The sequence below is a fragment of the Xyrauchen texanus genome, chromosome 22, assembly GCF_025860055.1.
Source record: "Xyrauchen texanus isolate HMW12.3.18 chromosome 22, RBS_HiC_50CHRs, whole genome shotgun sequence".
In the NCBI taxonomy this organism is placed as follows: domain Eukaryota; kingdom Metazoa; phylum Chordata; class Actinopteri; order Cypriniformes; family Catostomidae; genus Xyrauchen; species Xyrauchen texanus.
The window spans coordinates 19,321,945-19,349,847 of NC_068297.1; the positions used below are offsets into that span (position 1 = coordinate 19,321,945).

A 27,903-nucleotide genomic window follows, 5' to 3' on the forward strand; every position below is an offset into this window, starting at 1 on the left:
ATATTGTTCACAATTATGACAAGACAGTTATGTTGAACTTGAGGGTAACTGAATTCATACATCCACTAATTTAATTAAAGTTGTTTCAAGAAAAGTTAAACAAGTTCTGAGAAAAGGTTTTGGAGACTCTGTTTACTACTACTGTTCCAAAATGTATGTCTTAATTTATGAGGCAGAAAGGAATAACGAAGGACATATATTACTGATGTACCAATCCAATTTAGAAATCTGGGGTTAACCAAGGTGTGTATAAAAAATATAGAATAGTTCCCATGAAAAAGAAAAGTTGCAAATGAGAAAATGTGTAAAACCTTTGTAATTGTTTCTCCCAGGCAGCAATGCGATAAAACAGAGAGAGCAAAGGAAGACTTTTGCTTAAGTCTTATGCTTCACAAATTTCTTAATGCCACACACTGTCCTCAGAACTGGTAAGATACCAACGTTTGCAATTAAAACTCAGAGATTTCATTATGAATGCAAACATTTTTCATCAAATTCTTCCAAGGCCAATTTATCTGAGCTGTGCTGTCCACATTCATTTACCTGTACCCTAACACTTACCTATCTCATTTCGGTATCTTTGTATTCCTACTGAGAAATTTAAAGAGACCCAAAGTTGATACTAAAATAATAATAATAATTATAATAATAATAAACAACAACAACACCAACCTCTGAGCAACACAATTTTCTCCTGAGTTTACTGGAATTTGATTAACCAATTCTACTTGTATGCATTAAACAGAGAAATCAGCTCTCTGATTCATCCCTATTTCTCTATCTCTTGGCTAAATCAGTGGTTCTCAACTGGTGAGTCACAGTTCTGTTCTCATGTAGGGTGTCACGATCCCTTGTTGTCTGCCCCGTGTTTCTCTTGTCACTTGTTATGAACTACAATTCCCATGATTCCCGGCCCTCATCACTCTGTCATTGTTCTCACCTGATTGTCGTTTTGTTATCATCATGTCTGAGTATTTAAACCCCGCTGTTCCTCCACTCCCTTGCCGATCGTTGTTTGCTCATGTTGAGAAGTTGATGTCTTGCCTGTCTTGCCTGTCTTGCCTGTCTTGCCTTGTATCCATCCTGTTCTTGTGCCCCTGATGTTTTCATGTTTTAGTTTCGGTTTTCCCACCGTGGATGTTTCATTTGTTCCTGTTTGTTTTGTTTTCACTGTTGTTCAACAAACCCGAGTGTAGACCCTCACTCCTCGTCTGAAGGAGGAAAGGCTTCACATAATTTTTGTTGTTGACATAAAAGGTGGTTGCTGTGCATCCAGTCAAACTCAAACAGTACTTTAGCACAAACACATTTGTCACTTAAACAAGCTAGCAAATTTGGCATTCTGGACATTTTGCGTGATAATGCCCTCATCGTCAAAAACAAGCAATGAATCTACTAGAGGTAAAAGAAAATATGACCCAGAGGCTGCCGAGAGAAACGTCTGTATGAGAAATGTAGAAATGAATGAAAAGATTTAAAAATCAAATTTCCTATTCAGCCTGTCATCATAATCATTTTGCTATATTTTTTATAAATACATTTCAATGTTTGATTTTAAAGACATTTTTGTTTACTGTTGTATGAAAAAGCAAATAAAGGTAAAGCACTGAAATAGAGTCTGAAGAATTCAGGATGAGGGCCAATGGATCAACATTCTTGATGCACCTCCTCTGCAACTCGTAAACAAACATGTGCGCATCAGTATGATCTTAGTCTGACCGACTAGTCACAGATATTTTACAGTCCATTTATACTGATGACTGAACTCTGGTAAAGGCAAGCACATATCATATCACCTATCATGTACCAAACACATGCTTGATATACTGGTGAAAGTATGTGCTTGTTTAGAATAGAATAGAATTGAACAGAATATCTTTATTGTCATTATATAAGTACAATTATCATTGCACAAGTACAACGAAATTAGATTTGCATCTTCCTTACTCGATGCCATAAACAATAATTAAGGAAAATAAAGCAATATTCTTTTTATATTTAGATATAGTTGTGATGATTGTGAATAATAATGGATCTCTAAACAACTGTTTTATGGGGTGTGACCTCATCTTTGCTGTGTGCATAACTGAGAAGGGCTCTTTTTGTTGATATACAAACTGTGAATATACAAACCATCCATCTTAACTGAACAGCCCAGCACAGCTCTTCCGTGATCTCTCTAACATTGCTTGGGAACCTGCAGCAGGCAGCATGTTTGGGAGATATGCCTCATTATGCCTATATCTGACTCAAGCCTGCAGCCTCTTATTGCTGTGTTTTCTTATCAAAAAACCTTTTGAACCACCATAGCTGACCTTCATCATAAAAAGACTGATGGAAGGCAAAGTTTGACAATTTCCTGGAAGCCGTTATTCATATAAAGCATTACAGTCAGAGGTGGTTCACTTCCCACTGATAGATTGAGCAAGGCTGCGTTATTATGTTTAAAGCTTTTGTGAATATATTTCTTCTTTCACTTGCAGATTATTTTGGTCCTAAATATGAGTTAAAGCTCCACTTGTTATTTTTTCTACTGCTTCATGTTGTCTTTAAAAAAAAAGCCCCTTAACTGACCAGTTCAATGTGGTTCAAAATAATTTTTTAGGAAATATTTAAGATTCTACATTATTTCTAATCACAAATAAAACAAGAAAATGTGTGACATTGGCAATATGGAGTTTATGTTGAAGGATTGTGTATTTTAATTATCTCTAGTCTATCTTATTCCTGGGGGTCTTACTGTGAAATTAATGTTGGTGAGACTTCCACCAGAATTCTTTCAATAGCATTCGCTAGCTCTGGCTAAAGTAATTTTAGACCCTGTTTACAGCTGATATTAACACGTTTCAGATGATCTGATTGCAAATGGTCAGCAATATATATAGCTGCAAACAGGGTGCAAAACTTTTAGTGATTGGATCACAAAAAGACACATACAGAGGTAGTCAAAAAAGCATATGGCCACATCAAATTTAAATGTCATTCCGATGCATCCCAGATGGCAATGAAGCACCACCTCTCACCTGTAAAAACTAAACTAAGGCATTACTTGCAAGTTATACGTTATTCAAGGACCCGGTAGTAGTCGCGGAATACAGAGTATCGCCTCATGCTCACCCCCTTACAGTTTATTATCATGCAGTAATACACTGACATAGTGAGTGATATACAGTACTGTGCAAGTCTTAGGCACATAAGATGTTTCACAAAAGCATTTATTTTAAGATGTTATTTATATCTTCAGCTTTAGTGTGTCAACAGGAAATATAAATGTTAGACTCCCAAACATTACTTTTGCAAATAGAAAAGATTAGAATAGAAGAACAGGGAGCCCTGCAACAGATTTCTTGGCCCCCACAAATCCCCAAACTGAACATCATGTCAGTCTGGGATTACATGAAGAGACAGAATCAATTGAGAACCTAAATAGACAGAAGAACCGTGGCGAATTCTCCAAGAAGCTTGGAACATCCTATCTAACAACAACCAAGAAAAACTGTGTCCGGGTGTACCTGGAAAACTGGTGCTGTTTTGAAGGCATATGTGTTCACACCGAATATTGATTTTGCTTTTTTATGTTTACTGGACTTTGTATGACATTAAGTGAAAAATGAAAACTATTTATGACATTATTTTTTAAGACATCCTCACTATGAAAAGTACTGTATGTCATCATGAAAGACACCCTTTCCTCAAAATCCCAACTCCACAATGAAAGAATGAATGGACATACACCGCAACAACAACTGTGTTTACTTGATTACGGAAGTAGCGCCCACATTTCATGCTAAGCATCATGGGACGTAGGCAAAAGGTGGCCAGAATCTCAATTAACCCTACCCAGGAGGAACATTTGAAGATATCCTGTATGTCTGGTTTATTGGGAGCCTTCCAGGGAGGTGCAAACACTATTATTCTCCAGGTATACAAGGTCTGTCACACAGACAGAATTTAAGATTAAGAAGAATGCTACAAGATCGACATCAATAAACAATTTTCCCCATAAGCACTTAGTATTGCTTACTCTTCTTTATGTATTAGAAGAACTCTAATACTTTGGTAACCCACCCGATATCTGGTCAGCCAAATACAAGAATATCTAACAATGTCGAGTGCATGCTGTCATTACAACAAAATTATCATCTAAATTATTCAATGCAACATTTTTTCTCAAATTCATACCAAAATTTGTAATAGAATTTTTTTTTTAATTAGAAAAATGCATCAGCATTCAAAGCATTTTCACAAGTGGATTTTTGAACCCCAATATATATAGACATAACACATGCTAAAATGATCCTGTTATTCATGTTCAGGATTTTTAACCTCATCAAACTCTTGACAGAAAAAAATATATCGGGAAACTGATAACGAACCTCTTTCACACAAAATTTTAAAAACAAGAAACTTAAAGCTGTTTTTATGTTATGTAATTAATTCATATTTTTATTTAGGAAGTCTATGCTAATGTCCATGAACTCTCAGCAATGTCCTCAGAGTCTCAGGTAGTATATTTCTTGTTCCTAATGGAACAGCAACCATAAAGTTTGTCTTTCAGATTAAATGAATTAAAATGAATTTCTCTTTCTGTTAAATAAGGCTTAAAAAAGATAAATATCTATTGTTACAGAGACAGTAGAATGTCGCTCTCTGGTGCAGGAATGAGATTCTTAGCATGCATTCATAAATTCAAGGAAGCATTAACAATATGGCACATGATTTTACAAGCCGTCTTATAAGATTTCATGAAAGAGTATTCTACAGCGACCAGTCACTATGAGTGTGTTGAGAAGTTCACTGAAAACAAATGCAGGAGAATGAGTATTGAAAGTCCTCCACGGCTGACGCACAACAAAAGTTGCACTATATTTTTAGGAGAAATCAGCTAATAAAGTCATGTAGTTGTCAAAACACAGGGAGTAGATTTGCCATATTCCCTTAGTAGCATCTTTTGAACTTAGTGAGTTTGTGGAAGGCTTGTTTGAAGTCATCATTAAAGGCAGTGTAGATGATTGGATTGATGAGGGAGTTCAGGTACCCCAGCCAAGTGAACACATCAAAGAGCACAGGGTGGAACCAGCAGTCTTTACAGATCCCCATCACCAACGTAACCACAAAGAACGGAAGCCAGCACACGATAAACGCACCCAGGATAATCCCAAGAGTTTTGGTGGCCTTCTTCTCCCGAGCGGCACAAAGACGCTTTCTTTCCAGAACGCTATCGGCTAACTTCACTTTCACACTGTTCACAAAAAGAGGAGACCCCCCTCCTTCACCACCACCTCCTCCACCTCCAGGATGAAGATGTCCTTCCTGGTTAGTGGTGGAGTTTAGTGAGCAAAGCGAAGAGCCTGCCGAATTCTGGATGAGATGAGCGGCGGTGAAGCGTTTTCCACTAGTTGCTGGCGTTTTAAAGATCCTGGAACGAGCCGCCACATAGATTCGCCCATAAAGAATGATCAAGAGGACTGTTGGGACATAAAAGGCGCCAAAAGTGGAATAGAGTGTGTAAGAGATCTGGTCAGTGTTGACCATGCATTCCGTAAGCTCTTCATGGGCCTTAGACTGCCTCCAGAAGAGAGGTGGCATGGAGATAGAAACAGATATCACCCACACTACACCGATCATCAGTCCTGCTCTGCGCATGGTGCGTCGCTTTGAATACTCTAAAGCATCGGTTATAGCCCAATATCGGTCCAATGCAATCACACAAAGGTGCAGGATTGAAGCTGTGCAGAAAGTTATGTCAGATGATAGCCAAATATCGCACACTATCTGGCCCAGAGTCCAAGTCTTACTGACCGTATACACAATGCTGATTGGCATGACTAAAATAGACACCAGTAAGTCTGTCACCGCTAGAGAGCCAATCAGAAAGTTGGCGGGAGTGTGTAGCTTGCGTGTCAGAAAGATAGTGGCAATCACGAAAGCATTGGACAGAGCAGTGGCTAAAGTAACGAACGCTAGCATTGCAGAGAGGGAAATCTGAAGGCCAAGGAGTGTTGAATCATCCCAGGGTGCCAAGGTTGTGGGACTGACCGTAGCATTGATGAGGGAAAAGTCATCTGTGCTGTTGACCTGTTCCATATTGCATTGTTCAACTACTGTTAGAAGTTAAACATCAGTGCTCTGTCAGTGGTTCTTATCATCTGTGCATGATTCTTTTGGCATGAATGCTAAATTATTCCATTAAAACTGTCATGCAATAGAAGGAGTAGATATTGATGGTGATTCACCATTGCGAAGATCAAGGGTGATAAATGTGAACCATAATTCATGTTTTCTATTTTATTTTTGTGCAATATTCAGATGCACAGAAAGTTAAATGCCACAGAACAAACAAGAAACCTGTATTACCCTTTGTGCTCATCATTACCATTGTTGTAAAAAACATATATTCCTTTAGCCTTAAATCAGTGCCTTGATGGTCTTATCCCCTCATTATTGTGTTAAGTGTCCCTTAGTCTACCATAAGAACAGGATATCCCTCAATTCCTGCTCCTATGAAATGCTGGAAAATATTTGTATATATTCTCCTGTGTTTCAGACTAATGGTTCAGAATATTCCTTTATTCCAATAAAGTTCCACTGATGGCTGCAGTAGGTTTTATAAAGGTGATTCTGCAGTTTTCCACATGACAAAAGAGTCCTGGGTTTTGAATATTGTCCACAGGGAGGAGTTATTCCAGGTGAAAGGTGCCAAGCTGGGAAGTAGAATCTGAGTTTATTTCTGTGGATGCACATCTGCTTAAGGTTAACTCAATCCAAGTGGAGTTCTGCAAAAGAGAGCACAAGAGAGAGAATGAATTGTGAGATTGTTAAGGAGTACTTTATGATTTTATTATGTTCTTCTGGGTCTAATTACACTTTAAATTGGACTAGTGGAAATGTATTGAGAAGTTCTGGAGAGAAAGCATTCTAATATTATGCAAATGCAGTTATCATCACTCATTAGCTGATATAAAGCAAAACCCATATTCACACATTCACACACACAATTTACCACACAGATTTTGATTAAGGCTACAAACTAAGCAAAGGGTTTTGGTCCTGCCTCGTTTTACATTCATTAATTAACATACTGTATAAAGACAGCATGTGTTAAATGGTCATGAATCCAGAAACTCAATGTTCTATTTTGTATATAATTATTATTTATTTAAATTAGCCTACAACACTGAGAAAATAACTATAGTCATAGTGTTTCTGTATCCTGGGGGATCCAAATATTTAAGAAGAGTGAGTCTGTCAAACCTGTGTGTAAAATATTGAAAAGGGGGTCCCTTCAAATACTGAGGATATGCGATGCCAGATAGTCTGGCATCAACTCACATTCTTTAAAAGTAACACGACAGCATTTTTTTTTTTTTGAGAAGGCAGCTGACCTCCAGGCAAACGCTCCTATCTTTTCAATGTTATTGTCATAATTTCTACAAGGTATACAATTGAAAACAAATGTAATATTTTAGAAAAAAGAAAAACAAAAAAACATGGAAGTGTATTATGTGGGTCCAAATGTGTTGGAAAATAGCAATGAATTAAGGAACCTTTATATGCTTGCACTTTTTAGGGTTAAGCAATAACAGAGCCGGATGTAGGCATGGGCAGGGGTGGGCTGAGCCCACCCAAACTGGAGTCTTGCTCACCCAATCAAACATTTGAGAAACATGGTTTTAAATAAAATATTACATTTTTCCGATTTGTGCATTGGTTAAAAGCAATATGGGGGCCGATGTAATCATTGGACGCACCTGGCGCAGTGGTTATAAATAGACGCGTCACCGGTGCATTATCAGATTTTTCGTCTTCAGAGCCATTCTATGCTGTGTGTTATAACGAGCCTGTCAAACTGTCTTTCCTCTGTTAGGAGTTAGATTCTGTTAGGCAGTGCACAGTGAACCTTTTCTATTTTCTCTTTCTTGCTATCAAAATGAAAAAAAAAAGGCAAAAAAAATAATAAATATATATATATATATAAATATGACAGAAAGTCAAGACAAACGATGTCAGTTTTGCATCAGTTTTGTTTTGTTTGTCTGGGGGAAGAGCATGCTGCTCTCGCGTTGGGGCGGGGCGGGTGCGCGCATTGCGATCTGCTTTCAGGCAAAATGCTTCACGCTTGCCTCACTTACTTCCGGGAGTCAGCGCCCACTCTTTCATCGTGGGGCTCTCGCATATATCTGGCTGAGGAGTGAAAGACGGGTCCGTCCCTATCGCTCGCTCTCTCCCCAGATCCAGCTGATCCTCGTAAGCCTGAAGCACGCCTCTGCGCCTCTTCGTTTCACGAGGGGGGCGCTGAACCTCTGTACATTCCACGCATAATAATAAAGCGGCTGAGAAATTACTAGAGGTGGTTACTCGGGCTGTGGCCAGACTACAGCTAGACTGGCCACGCGAACAAGAGATCCCCCCCTCCCCCCAAATGCTCCAAACTATAAGACAGATTTCTGTCTGGTGGCAAAAAAAAAATAATAATATATATATATATATATATATATATATATATATATATATATATATATATATTATTATATTATATTTAGGCTTCATTCCCTTTCTATGTGGTTCAGACCCCGGTTTCTTACCTTGGGTCCCACTCTAGGTGCGTCTCGTTGTCGCAGGCTGCTAAGGACAGACGCCTCCCTGATGGGCTGGGTAGCGGCCTTAAGTGGTCGTCCAGCCTAAAGGGAATAATAAGGTCATCAGCTCGGTTGTCACAGTAACTGTCTTGAGTTGATGGCTGTATTTCTGGCCCTGAAACACTTCCTCCTGAGGCTACCATGTCTTGGTGCGGGTGGGCAATACAGCGGTAGTCTCTTACATAAACCATCAGGGAGATCCACATTCATGTCAGCTGAATTTCTGGCATGCCGGATTCTCCTTGGGGCCCAGGGCAACTCCTGTCACACAGGGCGGTTTATATCCCTGGATGCCCGTATATGCGAGCAGATTTACTGTCCAGACAGAAAATACCGACGGGGGAGTGGAAACTCCACCCTGAGGTAGTGGATGAGATTTTTCCTGGGCAGAAGAGGACCTCTTCGCCTCTATGAACAGCGCAATGTCTCCTCTGCTACTCCCCGAGTCACCCAGTCCCCCCCCTCTGGGGCTGAACACGGTGGCGCATACATGGTATAAATATTGTATAAATAACAGCATTACAGTTGAAATTACATTTCAAATTCCTAGAGCTTTAAACCTAACATTTTGCAGATTACATGAGAAAAGTTTGAAAATATTCAAAATTTATTCAGATTTTTGTTCTTGCAAGCACTAACCCTTACCCTCCATGATAAAAATCAATTTTAAGGAGCAGCACTAATAAAGTAATTGAACCTCCTTCCTTAAAATGTAAATGAAATTCATTACTTTTGCCATACCTTTTCAATAAAAAAATGCCCATGGCTCTAGTTTTCAGGCTCATGTTTTGATTGAGAATTGAGTAATATTGAGTATTGTGCATTGGGAGGAACCTGTCACCACTGAGCTACCATTTCCTGAGTCCTACTAACAATGTATTTTGACACCTGCAAGTGTTGTGGGAAAAATAACCCGAATCACACAGCTCACTCGACTGCTGTCAGGTCAAACATCAGTCATGTCAGCTGCCAGCATCTTCACTTGAGCATTAACAACCCCCTGTGTACACTGCAGAGCATTCTAGTATTCAGTTTTCTTCTCCTGTGTTTGCTTAGTTACACACAGTAAGAGCTTGCATGCGTATACCTGAATATTTATAGAAAAACCTCTTGCATGCCATGTCAAATATGTCATACCGCCATACATGTCAAACAAGATAAAAAATTAAAAAAATAATATTTATAATTGTGGTGGAATTCATATTCTATGTGATGCTTTTTATGGACAAATATTCAGATATGAAATTGAAATTCTCCTTCTGCCCTTCATGTATGAAACATGACATTTTCATAATACCATTGAAAGCATAGGTCATATATTCCAATTGGACAGATTCAACACTTTTTTAGTATGTGGTGATGCCAGGATGAACACATGATTAACGCATCCCAACAATGACACTGTGGGTTCAAACTCGTCAACATTAAATAGCACAGGCCTCCACATACATTATGCTCCCTTAGTTATGCTTGTACATGACAGGTGAATAAAAATACGGGCAGGAGTATTATAGTTTTACATTTCTATTTCCTTTTTAAATAGTCTTTTCGATTGTTTCATTTATTTATTTTTTACATTTTACTCCATGACTTATTCCATGTTCTTAATTTTTTTCTAGTTTTAGTTTAGTTAGATAGTGTATAGAATGAGACGGGTCACTGATATACAGTATTTATGAATGGGAAAAATCACAACACTGAATATGGTGGCACAAGTAGTGGATATCCTGCCTTAAAGTTAAAAGAACCAGTCACCTTTTTATGAAAGTAAATCAGTAGTAAAACTTTGTCCATTGTTGAAATTTACACTTACAGTACCGATGTGAAAAATGCACTCATAGACAATAATTCAAAGCTTGTGTTCTGAATTCACAATAGCATAATTGTATAAAATGAAATGTACATAAATACAACTACAGACACAAACGTCTCGGTTACTGACGTGACCTCCGTTCCCTGATGGAGGGAACGAGACGTTGTGTTGCTGAGTTGACACTAGGGGTCGCTCCTGCGGAGCCTGGTCATCTCTGATTTTGAGAAAAGGCCAATGAGAATTGGTGTGTGGAATTTGCATGCCACTCCCCCGGACATACGGGTATAAAAGGAGTGATGCTGCAAATACACATCTGGTATCGCACTGAGGAGCCAAGCCAAAGACCCGGCGCTTTCAGCGGATGGTTCAGTATTGTGGCTAGCGGGAACACAACGTCTTGTTCCCTCCATCAGGGAAAGGAGGTTATGTCAGTAACCGAGACGTTCCCCGTCTGTCACTCAGTCGATGTTGTGTCGCTGAGTTGACACTAGGGGTCCCATGGAAAACGCCACAGAGCTGAACCGAGTTACGCAGACTAGCGGTGCGAGACGGCAAACCTCTGTGTGCCTCGTAGCCAGCGCAGCAAGCTGTCGCATAACTACCCCCAACACAATGGCAGGCATGAAGCGGTCCCCTGCACCTAGGGGAACGGCTAACTGCTCAGAAGTATAAGGACTGTCTGGCCCAGCCAGGGCCTTCTCTCTATTATTCTCCCCTGTAAAAGGAACGGAATCGTTCGGCTGGGGGCCAAATATATATGGTCCAAGCTGGGGGGTGTCCCTCCAAAGAGGAGGACACTGCGGAGACCACACCCGGCCCCGAGGGGGGTTTAGGTGGAATACACACAAGGTCTTACCGGTTAACAGCAGAAGCACATCATGTGGAACGGCGTTGTGGTAGACCCTACCCAAAGGTGGGGAGGGGTTACTACAAACACGGCGACCCAGGGCAGAGGGCCCTCTGTCCAAGTAAGACGCGGTTTACCGGTAGGGAAACCATTTTGCGGGATATACATCACACAGGGTTGCCGAAGGGGACAACCAGCACATGTGGCGCACTTACCTCAGTACGGGGGCCTAGTGACGCCCGTACCGGGGCGGCAGCGAGCCTCTCCGAAGACTCGACGGCCGCTAGGCTAGGGAGGAAGAACGTCCAGGGTTCACACTTCCTGCGAACGCAACTGGGGAAACGAGCACACGTCGTCACCTCAAGGGAGGGGAAAGGCACTATGCACAAGTGATACACCCGGCCAGCTGACCCGAACTTACCTGTTTGTGTCATCTGATAACACATGGGACGAAACTGGCTCAACCCTGAAGTTATAGAACCTCGCAAAGGTGTTAGGTGTTGCCCAACCCGCGGCTCTACAAATGTCTGCTAGAGAGGCGCCATGGGACAACGCCCATGAAGCCGCAACGCCCCTGGTAGAATGGGCTCATAGGCCAGCAGGGGGCGGCACGTGCTGGCCATGGTATGCCATTGTGATGGCATCGACAACCTAGTGGGCGATCCTCTGTTTGGAGACAGCGCTTCCCTTTCGCTGTCCACGGAGAGGTCCCACGAGGGAACGAGGTGCGTCCTGGGGCGGTTTAACCTCCTTGCGCCTCTCAGGAACCTGATGATCAAATCGTGCTTCCCTAAATACTTACCTTCCACTGCATCGTGATGTGCCGATATAGCGGCTACATACACCTTCAAGGCTACATACCCTCCAACTTTTCCTGCAGAAAGGAAAGCACTGATCCAACTGAGCATCTCTGGGGGTCTTCACCACGGGAAGAACACCACTGAGCAAACAGACGCCACTTCAGGCCGTAAAGTCGTCTCCACGTCTGAGACTGTCAATCTTTTCACATGGCTCGTTGAGGGTGTTACTACGGAGACATAGTGTGGATGGAGACTTCACATCATTCTGCGCAGCATCCACGCACAACTCACCACGTGCCCTACCGAGAGCAAACCACATTATAGTGACCACAAGGAGTATAGCGAATCTACCCTCCCTAGCAACCGGGCCAATTTGGTTGCTTCGCAGACATGGTTGGAGTCACTCAGCACACCCTGGATTCGAACTCGCGACTCCAGGGGTAGTAAGCACACATGTCATAGCAGAGCCGGGCCAAAGCATAAGCGAATTAAGCTGCTGCTTAGTGCCACCAGGGGGCCCCCATGATTATGATTATTTATTTATTTTAGGGCTGGGATAAACGATTATTTTTTAAACGATTAATCTAGCAATGTATTTTTTCGATGCATCGATTAATCTAACAATTCATTTTTTCAGTCCGATTCGATTAATGGACTTGTGACAACACCGGTAATACCGGTTTCATCGGGGGTGGGGGTGTATAAAATGTAAAAAAAAAAACATTTGCCGGGAGTTTGATTGACTGGCGATCTGATCAATCAATCATAATACGCCATTTTTGTCCGACAAAGTAGTCAGGAGAGAAGATTAATGTCGGTGGATTTGAATTTGAATAATGGATTGTAGGCTACTGTACTGACATCTTTCCGCGGATAAAACGACAGTCCTTCTGATGTAGGCTACATTCATGTTTAGCCTATTTGATGCTATAAATTAACCAAGGAAAAGATGATCGGTTCACGAGCAGCTTTAACTGAGGCAATCTGTCACGACACATTAAAGAGCCACAAAATAGTATGCCTATTTATGGTTTAATTTTCTTTGAATGACCAAATTTGAAAGTTGAGACTTTATTAAATGTTACCTGCTTGGTCCTGTCTGTCAGCGCGTTGTCAGTGTCCTCTATGTATTTTTCACGACATTCATTCATAGCTATAAGCGCATTATTAATAGCTATAGCTGAAAACTTTAGGTGTCGACAACGTATTATAGCCTACTCCAACATCGAGTGCAAAGTGGGGAGTTGAAAAAAACTTACGGTGCTCTGTCATCTGCAGCTGCAACCGGTGGCGCCTCTTCAGATGCTGGTGCATTGCCGTGGTGCTAGAATGGAAGGCCATCTCCATTTTGCAAAGACGACATATCACGGAATTGTTTCCTTTTAAATTAAAGAATTCCCATAATTTAGAGGAACGAGTGCATGCCGCCTTGCACTTCTGATAGTCTGAGGAGCCACTCGTGTTACTACTACTCGCCGGCGCCGCCATCTTTGTTTTGGATCCGACGAATCGACGTGCATATTTTGCGTCGACGTATTTTTTGCGTCGACATATTTTTTGCGTCGACGTCATCGATGACGTCGCCGCGTTGTCCCAGCCCTAATTTATTTATTATAATTTTTTGTGATATATTATGCCAATGGGCAATGGTAATTATGCAAAAGCGCAACATCAAATGCAATATTATGTTAACGGGCTGCAAGATACAAGCACAGTCAGACAGTTAGTTGATTGAAGAGGCAGCAAAACAACAATGTCACAAAAAAGAACATATCCCTCTGGTGCAGATAAAAGGAAAAAAAACAGCGAGATAAAGGTATGTTAAGTAGCTAGGCTATGTTGCGAGCTAACGTTAGCTGGCTATTTAGTTAACATAGCCTAGGTAGCATATTCTTGTTTTAGGAAAACAGATTAGGATTAATCATCTGTAAATAACCTCTTAATATATTATAATACAACATATTACTTAGCTAGTTTTAGATTAAAGTTTTTGTCTTCTGTGTAAAAATAAGCTTCTGTTCCATAAACTTGGTACTGATAACAACTTAACATTATTTCCATTAGACTACCATATTGGGGTCTTTGCTATTATATTCCAATATCATTATGCCTCAATTAGCTAGTTATAGATTAAAGAGTTGTTGATTTTGTGTACAGATACCAGTACCTGCATCCTCTGAGCCTACTGTTCCATCCATGTCTGTTCCAACCTCAGCGGATGTGGCAGGTATGTTAAAAGCACAGCAGCCTTTGTATTTGCTCAGATTACTGAAGAATATCCTGAGATTAATATTTATAATTATTAATGTAGTTCTGTTTATCTTAAGTTATTTTATTTGTAGTTGATTGTTCTGTACTTTTGGACATTGCTAAATTTTTTGAACAAAAAGCAATTAAAGTGGCTAACTTGTATACAGTAAATGTATTGTCTGCTGGTTTATTTTTCTACTTTTCTGTACACCGCATTAAGTATGCCACTTAGTACTGTAAAACGTTTAATATTAAAGTGCAAATTAACACCTGACCACACTTTTACAATTAAAAACCGAAGGGTAAAAAAACATGCCAGGCAGACATTGGTATGATGTAAACAACAGAGCTACAACTAATAAAATTGTTACTGGTATAGTGTGCGAATAATCAATCATTGACAATGGTCAATTGTATTGGCAGCACCGAGGGGCCCCCAAATCAAATCCTGATTAGGGCCCCATAAAGGCTTGGCCCTGTGTCAGAGCACCCAGCCCCTTGAGACATAGAAAAAGATAAAAAAAAAAATAAAAACAAGCTTTGAAGAAAGTTAGTAATGTTGTTGATTTTGTGCATTGTTTTCAGAGGTTTGCTACCAAACCTTGCTATTGAGCAGATGGATGAATTTAATAAAATGTCTAATAATTATTTACTCAGATTCCATTATTTTTAAAATCATTAATATTATCATTATCATTGCTGGTTTTATAGTTTTTATTTTGATTAATAGTTGCCTAACAGCAACAACAACAACAATAATAATTCAGACATTAGGGAGTACAAATTCATAGATATGATTTATACATGAAGTGTAGGAATAAATATGATTAATAGTTGCCTAACAGCAACAACACCAAGAATAATAATTCAGCAATTAGGGAGTAGAAATGTATAAATATGATTTAAACATGAAGGCAAGTGTAGAAATAAATGATGTACACATTTAAATACAAAAGCTTTTTGTTTTTTATATATATACACACTACCTGGCCAAAACAAAAGTTGCATACTGTAATATTTAGTTGGACCACCTTTAGCTTTGATTACAGCACACATTCATCGTGGCAAGGCTTCGACAACCTTATGCAACGTCACAACATTTATTTCCATCCAGAGCTGCATACATTTTTGGCCGAGATCTAGTATTGACATTGGGAGAGTCAGACCTCTTCGTAAAGTCTTCTACAGCACATCCGAAAGACATACCATCAGGGAACAAAAAATCCATTAATGGGATAACCTGGTCATTCAGTACATTCAGGTAAATCCAAATCAAATCAAATCACTTTATTGTCACACTACCATGTACACAAGTGCAACAGTAGGTGAAATTATTGTGTGAGGTAGTCAGCTGACTTAATTTTACTGCTACATAGCATTGCTGAGCCTAGACCTGACCAATTGGAGCAACCCCAGATCATAACACTGCCTCCAGAAGCTTGTACAGTGGGCACTATACATGATGAGTGCATCGCTTCATGTGCTTCCCTTCTTACCCTGACGTGCCCATCGTTTTGGAATAGGATAAATCTGGTCTCATCAGACCACATTTTTCGATTTTTCCATTGCTCCACAGTCCAATCTTTATGCTCCCTAGCAAATTGAAGTCATTTTTTCTGATTAGCTTCACTAACAAATGGCTTTCTTGTGGTCACACAGCTGTTTTGTCCCAATCCTGTAAGTTCTCATCACTATTAAACAAAGCCATGAGTTCTACTGTCGATATTTTACGTTGTGTCTTTGCCAAGCGTTTTAGTGATCTCCGATCATGATCATTCAATATTTTTTCCAACCGCATTTTTTTACGCAAAGTTGATGATTCACCATGATCCGTCCAGGTTTTAATAATGTGTTGGACTGTTCTTAACCCAATTCCAGTGATTTCAGCAATCTCCTTTGCTTGATGCAGGCCAATAATTTGCCCCTTCTGAAACACAGTAACATCTTTTACATGACCATGGGATACAGCTTCTGACATGGTTGTTTTGCCACATTTAACCTGGGCAGGATGTGGTCTCCATGGTGTCTTTTCCGCCTGAAAGAATAGGAGTTGGAATAAAACGCCTACCCCGGTGTGTCGCTTTAACTCTATGCGAGAAACATAGAGAGAGAAAAGGCGCGGCTGGCGGGGCCTGCTCCCATGCTTGACACACCGCTTGTTCCCCCCCTTCGGGGATGCCGTGAACCTAAATGTTTATGACATTTTTATTGGCCGTTGGGGAAGGGTACGTGTAGTCTGACGAAGCCTGCTGCTTTGGCAGGATGCCTGCCTGCACCTGCATCAGCAGTTCACGTACACGGTTCAGCGCATGGCGTGACTGAATAGGGACCCTTAGTGTCGCTTCATTCGACACAACATCGAGTGAGTGACAGACGGGGAATGTCTAAGTTACTATTGTAACCTCCGTTCCCTGATGGAGGTAATGAGACGTTGTGTCCCCCCGGCCACGATGCTGTACCGAGCAACTGTAATGGCCGAACCTTATTCTCAGCTCCTAAGTGCGAAACCAGAATGGACAGATACACGATTCCTTCCTTTTATACCCTTATTTCCGGGGGAGGGACATGCAAATTCTGTCTGCCAATTTTTAATTGGCCTTTTCTCAAGTTCAGAGGTAACCAAGGCCTTAAAGAAAGACCCCTAGTGTTGCTTCATTCGACACAAAGTCTCGTTCCCTCCATCAGGGAACAGAGGTTACAATAGTAACCTAGACATTTTCATCAAGAATGTGGATTCACATTAGCTGAACCAGCCTAAAAATTTGCATTTATTTTTTAAGAAACTCAATTAATGGTATGATTGTTGTCAGATTTTATTTCTTGTTTGAAATAAAGGAGCTGTACTTGTATCAACAGAAAATAGTGTCCTGCAGTTAAGTTTATACTTTATGTTATTTAATTTGAATGTGATATAATTCAAGTATATTTTAATGCCATAAAAGGAATCTGAGTTGTAATGGATAAAAATTGTATAAAATACTGTGTATCAAAAACTAAAATTAAGTTGTGATCATTTTTAGTCTATTTTATTTTAGTTTACATTTTGAGTGTTACATTGATGTTTTTTATGCTTATGTCAATTAATTAAACGTTTTCATTTCATGGTAGGCATGTTCTGCAGGCCAAATTTACCATGCTGAAACCCCCTAAAAATATTTCTGTAATGACTTACTCATGTATGATTCACTGGCAAATGACTGGCAGACAAAGGGGGATTAATAATATAAAAATAAAGGAAAGAATGTTGTGCTGTTGTTCTGGCATGTATCTCTGTAAAACAGTGTCATCATTAGTATAAATTTCATGTGCGACGGCTGGAAACAACAGCGGATTATCTTCACACCAGCAGATCCAATGGTCTGCACGCTAATGAGGCCAACTCAAGGGTATTACAATGCTCCAAATGTTAGCCCAATGTTGTCTCAACTTTGTTTGGTTCTGGGTAATTGGTGAAATTCAAGAAAAACAAAATTAAAAACCCTGAACAATATATGAAGAAGGGGAGACTGTGAGGCTGTCAGGTTAATTAAACAGATGTTCAGACAGCACAAAATGTGTTGGCACCAACAGTATTGCCAGTATTGACAGACTGCTCACACTTAAACCAGTGGCTAATTCTCAGGGCCAGCAAAGCCTTTTCTGCTGGCCTAACATGCCAAATAAATACATATTTTTCATCCTTTCTTTCACAAACATCTTTTTGTCTATGCATTTTTAATCGCTTTCCACTTTTAATTAATCTACAAACAAATAGAGAAAAACTAAAAGATTTTCCAGTCAGAATTTATTCATTGATGCTTATAAGTGAAGCTTGAGAACTGTTTCACAAATAGCATACCCAAAGCAGCATGTGAGTCTGAGCTCCAGCCCCTCTGGCCTTCAGAATTTCTACAGAATCCATCAACAGTGCAAATTAATGGGCAACTAAGTCAGATTGTCAGATTCATCAGCCAATCAGATTGATTTATTTGTTCTTGGTGGGTGTGATCTTTAAGATATGTCCTGGTCTTCCAGCTGGCCTTGAGTGACGCAATCACGCTTTAAGTGATGTAATTTGAAAGCGAAGAGCGCAAGATTTTGTTGATGAGTCGACTGTCATTACTGCTGCTATTGCCATTGAGAAAGAGAACATTATGGATTTAAAAACATGAGTTGTTCTGAATGACTGTGTGATTGCTTAATTTATTAATCAGGAAAGGAGGACCAATTTTCACTTCAAGCAAATTGGTTAGTGATTTTTGCATTGTTATACCAACATCAGGAGTTTTCTATGAGTTTATTGGGCTGCTGGAGCATTCAGTGTCGGATCAAGTTTTGAAAAGTAGTGCTATGTTCCATTCAACTCAGAAAGTCAGATTTTACAACTTCCTACTAAGAAAAGTGCAATGACCTTCATATTACTTTCATTTTATTTTTCTCTTCTGTGGAACATAAAGGGAGATCTTCAGTCACCATTCACTTTTATTGTATGGGAAAGAAAGCAATTAAAGTGAATAGTGACTGAGCCTAACTTTGTGCCTAATATATTTTGTGTTCAACAGAAGAAAAAGAGTCATGCAGGTTTGGAAAAACATGAGAGTGAGTCAATAATTACATAATTTACTTTCATAACTATCCCTTCAAAATGACATGTAAGAAGGTACTGTAAGGTTAAATCACACATCAAGAATTGCTACTACCCTCTTATAAAATAACAAATACAAAGCCAATACTATTACAATCCTGAGACAAGTACAGTGATGCATTAAGTGCAAAGTATTGAGTTTAATGCATGAAATGCTAAAACATTAAGAAAATCCAGTTGTAGCTGATGGCATATCATGACGATGGCGCCATTCCAGACAGCACGTTACATCTGCTTTTAGCTGTTCAAAGCAGATCGAATTACGGGGAAAACGAGAGGTGGTGGAACATGCTTTTACATCAATGAAAGTTGGTGTGCAGATGTAAAACGTTAAAGAAGATGTCCTGTCCTAATTTGGAAGCACTCTTTATTAACTGTAAGCCTTTCTACTCGACACAGGAGTTTTCCTCATTTACATCGCGCCAAACGCATGTTTGAATTCTGCGTTGCAACAGCTGGCTGATCAAATCACAGACACGGAACAACAATACCCGGACTCATTTATTATTATTCTTAGGGATTTTAACAAACCAAACCGCACACGTGAACAGTACATTACATGCCCCACTAGAGGCAGAAATATACTGGATCACTGCTACACAACAATAAAAAATGCATAACACACTATCCCTAGAGCAGCTTTGGGACTCTCTGATCACTGTCTGGTTCATCTTCTTACAAACTACAGACAGAAACTAAAATCTGCTAAGCCTGTAGTAAGGACTGTAAAGATTTGGACCAATGAAGCAGAGCTGGAACTAAAAGCCTGCTTTGACTGCACTGATTGGCATGGTTTTGAGGCTGAAGACACCAATCTTCATGAGCTAACAGATACTGTTACATCATATATCAGTTTCTTTGAGGATATGTACATCTCTACTAGGACTTATTTAACGTTTAACAATGACAAACCATGGTTTACAGAAGGCGGGGTTAAAGTCTTGTACAATCAGGCCAGGAACACACTGAATAAGGAAACCAGAGTGGCTAAAAGAAGATACACTGAGAAACTGAAAAACAAGTTTTCAGCTAACGACCCTGCATCAGTGTCGAGTGACATGTAACAACTTATGAATTACAGGACTCCTACCCCCAACCCTGTGGTGGACCAACAACTGGCTGATGACCTGAATGTGTTCTACTGTAGATTTGAAAGGCCCAATCTCACACCCCACACCCACTCTAACCTTCAATTCACACCAACACCTCCTGCAAACCCCCACCTCCCCCCTCCCACTACTCAACCTGCAATTAAGATCTGTGAAGATGATGTGTGCCGTGCCTTTCGAAAACAAACAAGGAAAGCACAGGGCCCAGACGGCATTTCACCTGCATGTCATCAGCCTCATCCGAGATGACGATGAGTCTGCATACAGAAACTACAGTCTGTAGTTAAACAGTCTGTTTGGTGCAGTCAAAACAACCTTGAGATGAACACACTTAAAATGGAGGAGATGATTGTGGACATTATGAGGAACACCCCAACACTGCCCCCAAAAAAGCTGCCCAAAAAAGCATTGTGGCAGCAGTGGGTCATTCTGGTTCCTATGAATGATGTCAGTCTTGTGTGTGATGAGATATATGTCAGTGGAGTATGAATATGGCATATGATGTATCAGTACTCGTAATTCTTGTAAAAATAACTCTATTCACCACCTATCTAAACCCTAATGAGAGATAACAATCTCTCTTAAACAACAATATCAAAGTTTCTTTCTTAATAGCCCATCAGTATTCCGCTAGCCTAAATCGAAGTCTTCCAATTACTTATTTTTTGCTGTGACAAATTTATGGACTTGTGAACCATTTAGTCAATGTGACTAAAAACAACTTTTTGTTTTGAAGGTTTAGGAGGGAAAGCCCTTTTCCTACCATTTACAAATACAGCTGCAGACAGCAAGACAAAATAACTCCACAAAAGTTCCCTTGAAATAGAGCCAAGCCTTATACTGATGTCCTGAGAAGTTTATCAAAATGTGACAAAAGCATGAGCTGTGTCCTCTATGCTATTTTAAAGGGCAAAACATCTGAGAATAAGGCTGTTTTTTTTACAATAAAAACAAAAGAAAAAATAATCAAAAAGCCAGTATTTGGTGCATCATTCATATTAGGTGTGCCTCAAATTTGAATTGAAAGCCAGAACAAAATGCACCAAATGTGTATTTGTTCAAAATCTGCTTTTATAAGTGAGTAAACCCACGTTTTTTTTTAAATCTCCACATCGTGCATTCCTGTGTGACATCTATCAGTGGACGCAAAGCTAATGCACATACTTCATAAATGACTCAGTCCTCTATCTTCGTAGATGCAGGTCCATTGTGTAGGAGGAACATTGGTCCAGAGTAAAAAAATAAATAAAGAAAAATAAAAAAATTTTACCTTTTCTACCACTCTGGATGACTCATCAGGTAAGTATCACAACCTTACACTTCTTTTACAAAACACCTTTTATGGGCAGAACTACTTGTAATTGTAGGAGGTTTTGATGGAACAGAAGCTTTTGATGTGTCTCTGGAAAGTACAATTCAATTACTAATGCTTTCAAATTTCCGCCCTTCGACTCTTGTGTCTCTGTAATCTCTGTGTTCAGGCAGATCTTGTGATCTAACAGTAATTGGTTTGTACTTTTATTGAGTTAATTTAGACTGACAGTTCCTAAATTTCAAATACAGACTTTGTCCTTTTTGAAGATTAAGTTGTTGTGGGCGCGACTATGGCCTGAGGGTAAAGGCACTGTCAATGTCAGTTTAATGAGGTGAGATGGGGTGAGAAGGAGGGCAAAGGCTGCATTATATATAATGCTGCCTTTGCCCTTCTTCTCATCCCATCTCACCACATTAAACTGACATTGACACTAAATGTTGCATAGTGAGGATTTCTTAAAAATTATTGCCATAATTAGTTTTCATTTTTCAATTAATATCATTCAAATTCCAGTAAACATAAAAAAGCTTAATAAATATTTGGTGTGACCAACTTTGCCTTCAAAATAGCACCAATACTCCAAGGGAAACCTGGACACAGTTTTTCCTGTTGGCAGATAGGATGTTCCAAGCTTCTTGGAGAAGTCTCAATTGTTTCTGTCTCTTCATGTAATCCCAGACTTACTTGCTGTTCAATGGGGGTCTCTATTCTATTATGTATATTTGGGAGTCTAAAATGTATATTACCTATTGACACACTACAGCTTAAGATGTACAAAATCATCTCAAGACAAATATTTTTGTTAAAGATCTTATGTGCCTATGAATTTTGCACAGTAGTGTTTATATATATATATAAAGTGGGTACGGAAAGTAGTTTTTCTTTTTTAAAAAATGTCAACAATTCTGTGTTTTTCTGTCAATTTGGGGTGCTGTGTGTACAATAATGAGGAAAAAAAAATGAACTTAAATGATTTTAGCAAATGGCTGCAATATAACAAAGAGTGAAAAATTTAAGCGGGTCTGAATACTTTCCATACCCACTGTATATATATATATATATATATATATATATATATATATATATATATATATATATATATATATATATATATGACAATTTACTCTGAATGGTGCCAAAAACAAAAAACATCCAATGAGAGGCAGTTTGTTGATGAGAGAGGTCAACAGAGAATGGCCAGACTGTATCGAACTGACAAAGTCTACGGTAACTCAGATAACCGCTCTGTACAATTGTGGTGAGAAGAATAGCATCTCAGAATGTATATATACACCTCTTTCAATTAAAAATTATGTTGTTGAGCATACTGACTGAAGGGCATTTGGAACAAGCTGGACTGCTATACACAGGACAGATGTTTTTAAAATGCAAAAAGGAAGTGTGTGGTATGAATGAGGCACAATGGTAAATGGCAACCCAAGTTTACTTTGCAGCTGACTGCATGTCCAAGACTCATCAAAAGATATATCTGCTATATTTCTTTGCTTCTTACAATAAGTTATAATCGGGTCGTTTAAGTTATCCATTTTCATTGTAAGCCTCTGCTCGGGACATAATTGTACATTTGAAAAGTAAATGTCTAGCTGAAACAAGTAGGTTATAAAATGCAATACAAATCAATCCAGATCTCAACTAAGAACTTTGACTAACCTTTCTCCTCTCCTGTCAGGTCCGATAAGAGTTACATTTGCACACACACACACATAAAAAAACGTCTTTAAAAAAAGAAAACAAAAAACTTGGTATGAGTGAGCTCTGCATTTTATTTATGGAGTCAGTAAAATAGATTTTCAGTTTCAGTTGCATTGTCTTCTCTGAAGGATGTGGATTCTAGCAAGCAAAATTCTTCAAGACAGATTAGTGCTCAAGCAATGACCATCACTGAATGCATCAGGATTGAGGACCCAAAAGTAGGAATGAGGCCCCAGGATCCTGGGTAGACTGGATAGTGATGCTGGTGACTGGAAATTATCATCAATGGTCACAGGGGACTGGAAAGGATTGTGGACGGTGACAGGGGACTGGAGAGGATCATCGATAGCCTCAGGGAATTTAACAGACTTGATGAACACAATGAACTGGACAGACTTGTCAACAGTCACAGGGAAATGGGCAGGCTCATCGATAGACTCAGGGAACTGGACAAGCTCGTCGACAGCCTCAGGGAATTGGACAAGCTCTATGAACTCAGGGATCTAGAAGGGCTCGTCGACGGTGACAGGGAACAGGACGGACTTGTCGACAGCCTCAGTGGTCGGGAGCACTGGCATCGACTGGGGAACGGCCTCCGTGGCCGGGAATGCTGGCAGCAACTGGGGAATGGCCACCTTACTCTGCTTCCTCCTCCTCCTCCTCCTCCAGAGATTCAATGCAGAAGTAACGGTCTCCGCCTCCTGGCTGTCAACCGCGTGTAGCTGGGATGAAGGAAGGAAGTCCTCCGAGGCACAGGCTGAGATAAACTCATCCCATTTCAAGGCAAACTTGATCATAGTGGCAAGACTTCCTCCTTCACCCATCTCTGGGACACAAGACCTGATGGGCTCATTCAGACCAGCTCTAAACAATTGCATAGTGCTGGCCTGATCTTGACCCAGACCCGAGGACAGTACCAAAAACTCATATCCCCTCACCGACTTGAGAGGCATCTGTGGTGACCACACCACATCTTGACACCTGCTGTAGGGGGACTCCTGCTCGCAAAAAACGGAGGTCTGTCCAAGGATTGAAAGTCTGATGGCAGGAAGGGGTGATAAACTCACGGTATGTGCCGCGGCGCCATGCCCATTTCGGGACTCGAGTCTGAAGCCAGTGCTGTAGTGGTCTCATATGCATCAATCAAATCAGCCGAGGATGCCAAATAACCCAGGAGCCTCTTGAAGCAAGCCAGGCACATGAACACTGACGGCGCGCGCTTGGTTGTGAGGCGTGCTGAAACCGAGTCGAACTACAAACCGAGAATAGAGATGCACTGAATCGGAGAGAGCTTGCTTTTTTCCCAGTTGACCTGAAGCCCTAAACGGCTGAGGTGCGCGAGCACCTGGTACCTGTGGGCGCATAGTAACTTTCGAGAGTGTGCTAGGACGAGCCAGTCGTCGAGTATTTTGAGAATTGAGTATATGCCCACTTCCCATAGCAGGGCAAGGGCTGCCTCTACTACCTTGGTGAAGACTCGAGGGGACAGGGACAGACCAAAGGGGAGGACCTTGTACTGATTCCCCTGGCCGTCGAACGCAAGCCGTAAGGGTCGGTGTCGAGGCAGAATGGAGACGTGGAAGTATGCATCCTTCAGGTCTACTGACGCGAACCAATCTTGATGACAAATGCAGGTTAGAATTCGCCTCTGCGTGAGCATTTTGATCGGGAGTCTGTGTAAAGTCTGGTTGAGAACTCGCAGGTCCAATATTGGCCACAACCCACCACATTTTTTGGCACTAACGGGATGATTGTTTTGGACATACTGGGTGGGGCTTTGCGGTGGGGGGGAGCAGGTAATAGTTGCATTGGGAGGCTTGGGTGCTGAGAAAAAACTCAAAGCACTTACTTGGGGCAGGGGACGGGTTGTAGACAGAGGAGGATGTCCTGTAGGGATGTCCTCGAGACTTGTCACCGCTGGCCTGTGCTGGGAAGTTGTGGGTCCGTAGGTGAGATGGCCGCGTCCGGGGAGCCGGGACTGCAAGGTTTTGCAAGGTTTTGCCAGGAAGTAAGGGAATTGCTCTTTTATTGTTGATTTTGCATACCGCAGCCCAAAGGGGGCGAATGAAAAGGGAGAACTGAGGATACTCCTCCTGACCCTCAACCGGGGACGGAGTGGTCTTGCTACCAGCTCGGGAGCAAATGTCTGGCTTCCTGGGTGTGCCATCTCAGGAGTGTTTAGGGATCTTATGGGCCCTAGAAGAGGTCCTGGAGATGGGGGTGTACCCCGCCTGTGGGGCGCTCGACGCTGGGGCTAAGAGCTGGGGCCAGGTTGAAGTGGAGCTGCCGGTGGTTTCTTTGCAGGGGGATGTCCAGGGTGAGCAGACGGGGGGTGGCCTGCACTGCGGCATGATGTGAGAGATGGCCTCCATCTGCTTCCTCACCGCCGAAAACTGCTAGGCGAAACTGAGCCCACTGCCATCCCCAATCGCCTCCATTGCCAGCTGGGTCATCCTCAATCCCGTGGGAAGGATGTGGGGGGGCAGCTGGAGTGGCGTTCGTTTTGAGAAACGAAAGCCGCGACCGCAACGTTGCCATGGTCATGTCCTCGCAGTAAGAACATGAACCATCCACAAACACTGCCTCAGTGTGATCGCTACCCAGGCACACGAGGCAGCGTCTATGACCATCGGATATGGAGAGATACCGGCCACATCCAGGAACTACACAGTGGCGGAAGGGCATCTTTAAAAAGACGCGTCCCGAAAAGGACGTTCAACGCTCGCTCGTGTTTGTTGCTCTTATACCAGAAAAAAACCCTTTTAGAGGAGAATAAACTCTTTTAGAGAAACCAAACTCTTTTAGTATAGAACTGCTGTCAAAGCGCCCAGGGGCAGAGTCTGCACAGCATGCAGAGAGGAAAAAGCCACTGGAATGCGCCATCAGATCCAACAGAAAGCTCTCTTACAGAGGTGGGTGAAGCAGTCATGACACACAGCTCGCAGATCACATAACTGTCTGACATTCACCCCCCCGAACCCCTTTATACCCGTATGTCCGGGGGCGGGGCATGCAAATTCTGTCTGCCAACTTGACATTGGCCTTTTCTCAAGTTCAGATGTATGTGAGGCACTCTCAGACCCTTTGTGTCACTACAATTGACACAACATTGAGTGAGTGACAGAAGGGGAATTGTAAATATAGTAATTCAGATCATTTAATGACATCATTGTGTTAGACAAGTAAAGCATTGATTAATCAATGTATTGTTTGTTTTATTTCCATATCATTGAGGAAAACTTGACAATAGTCTTGTAACATTTCAGACTGCTATGTCCTCTCCTCACTACAGGAGGGCCTCATCTCCTGATGTTTGAAAATCATGGACTCATTGTATTCACCTGTGTTTCATTACTACACTGGTGGCCAAAAGTTTGGAATAATGTACAGATTTTTCTGTTTTGGAAGGAAATTGGTACTTTAATTCACCAAAGTGTCATTCAACTGATCACAAATTAACATGATGTAAATCATCACTATTTAAAAAAATTCATTTGTGATCAAATCTAGACAGGCCCCATTTCCAACAGCCATCTCTCCAACACCTTATACTTGAGTTATCAAACTGCTAATTTTGAACTAGAAAATCACTTGCCATTATATCAAGCACTACTGAAAGCTATTTGGTTTGTTAAATGAAGCTTAACATTGTCTATGTGTTTTTGAGTTGCCACAGTATGCAATAGACTGACATGTCTTAAGGTTAATATTAGGCCAAAACTGGCAAAAAAAGAAACTGCTTTCTCTAGAAACTCATCAGTCAATCATTGTTTGAGGAAAGAAATCTATACAATGCTTGAAATTGACCCAAAAAAATGTTTTTCCATACAAAGGTGTACACCACAGTCTTCAGACAAAGGATAACTGGCTCTAACAAGGACAGAAAGAGATGTGAAAGGCCAGATGTACAACAAAACAAGAGGATAAGTACATCAGATTCTCTAGTTTGAGAAATAGATCCCTCACATGTCCTCAGCTGACAGCTTCATTGAATTCTACATGCTCTACACCAGTTTCATGTACAACAGTAAAGAGAAGAACTGCAAAGAAAAAGTCACTTTTTAAACAGAAAATCAAAAAGAAAAGCTTTAAGTGGGCAAAGAAACACAGACATTGGACGACATATAATTGGAAAAGAGTGTTATGGATCTTAACCCCATTGAGCTTTTGTGGAATCAGCTAGATTGTAAGGTGTGTGAGAGATGCCAGACAAGACAGTCACGTCTATGGCATGCACTACAGGAAGTGTGGGGTGAAATTTCACCTGTGTATTTGTAAAAACTGATTGCAAGAATGCCAAGGATCTGCAAAGCTGTCATTGCTGCAAATGGAGGACTTTTTGATAAACTCTTTGAAGTAGTTTAAGAAGTTCTGAACATAATTTTTTTTTCAAATTGTAATAGTAATATTTCACAGTATTAATGTCTTGACTATACATTGTCATCAGTTGAATGCCACTTTGGTGAATAAAAGTAATCATTTCTTTCAATAAGAGCAACGTCAAAAAGTCATTAAAACTCCACAGATTTTTTTAACCGCTCCACAGATTTCATATTAGCAAACAAGTTTTGGCAAGTCATTTAGGACATCTATTTGTGCATGACACAAGACATTTTTCCAACAATTGTTTACAGACAGATTGTTTCACTTTTAATTTACTATATCACAATTCCACTGGGTCAGAAGTTTACATATACCAAGTTAATTTGCCTTTAAGCAGCTTGGAAAATTCCAGAAAATTATGTCAAGCCTTTAGCCAATTAGCTTCTGACAGGCTAATTGGAGGTGTACCT

The 27,903-nt window shown here is 40.6% G+C and overlaps 1 protein-coding gene across 1 annotated transcript; it reads right to left on the reverse strand.

The window, feature by feature from the left end:
* Positions 1-4,734: 4,734 nt before the first annotated feature.
* Positions 4,735-6,087, reverse strand: LOC127662429 (5-hydroxytryptamine receptor 1D-like). Its single transcript, XM_052153600.1, has one exon. It carries the CDS (start codon positions 6,085-6,087, stop codon positions 4,939-4,941), a length of 1,149 nt encoding a protein of 382 aa, XP_052009560.1. The 3' UTR covers positions 4,735-4,938.
* Positions 6,088-27,903: the final 21,816 nt, after the last annotated feature.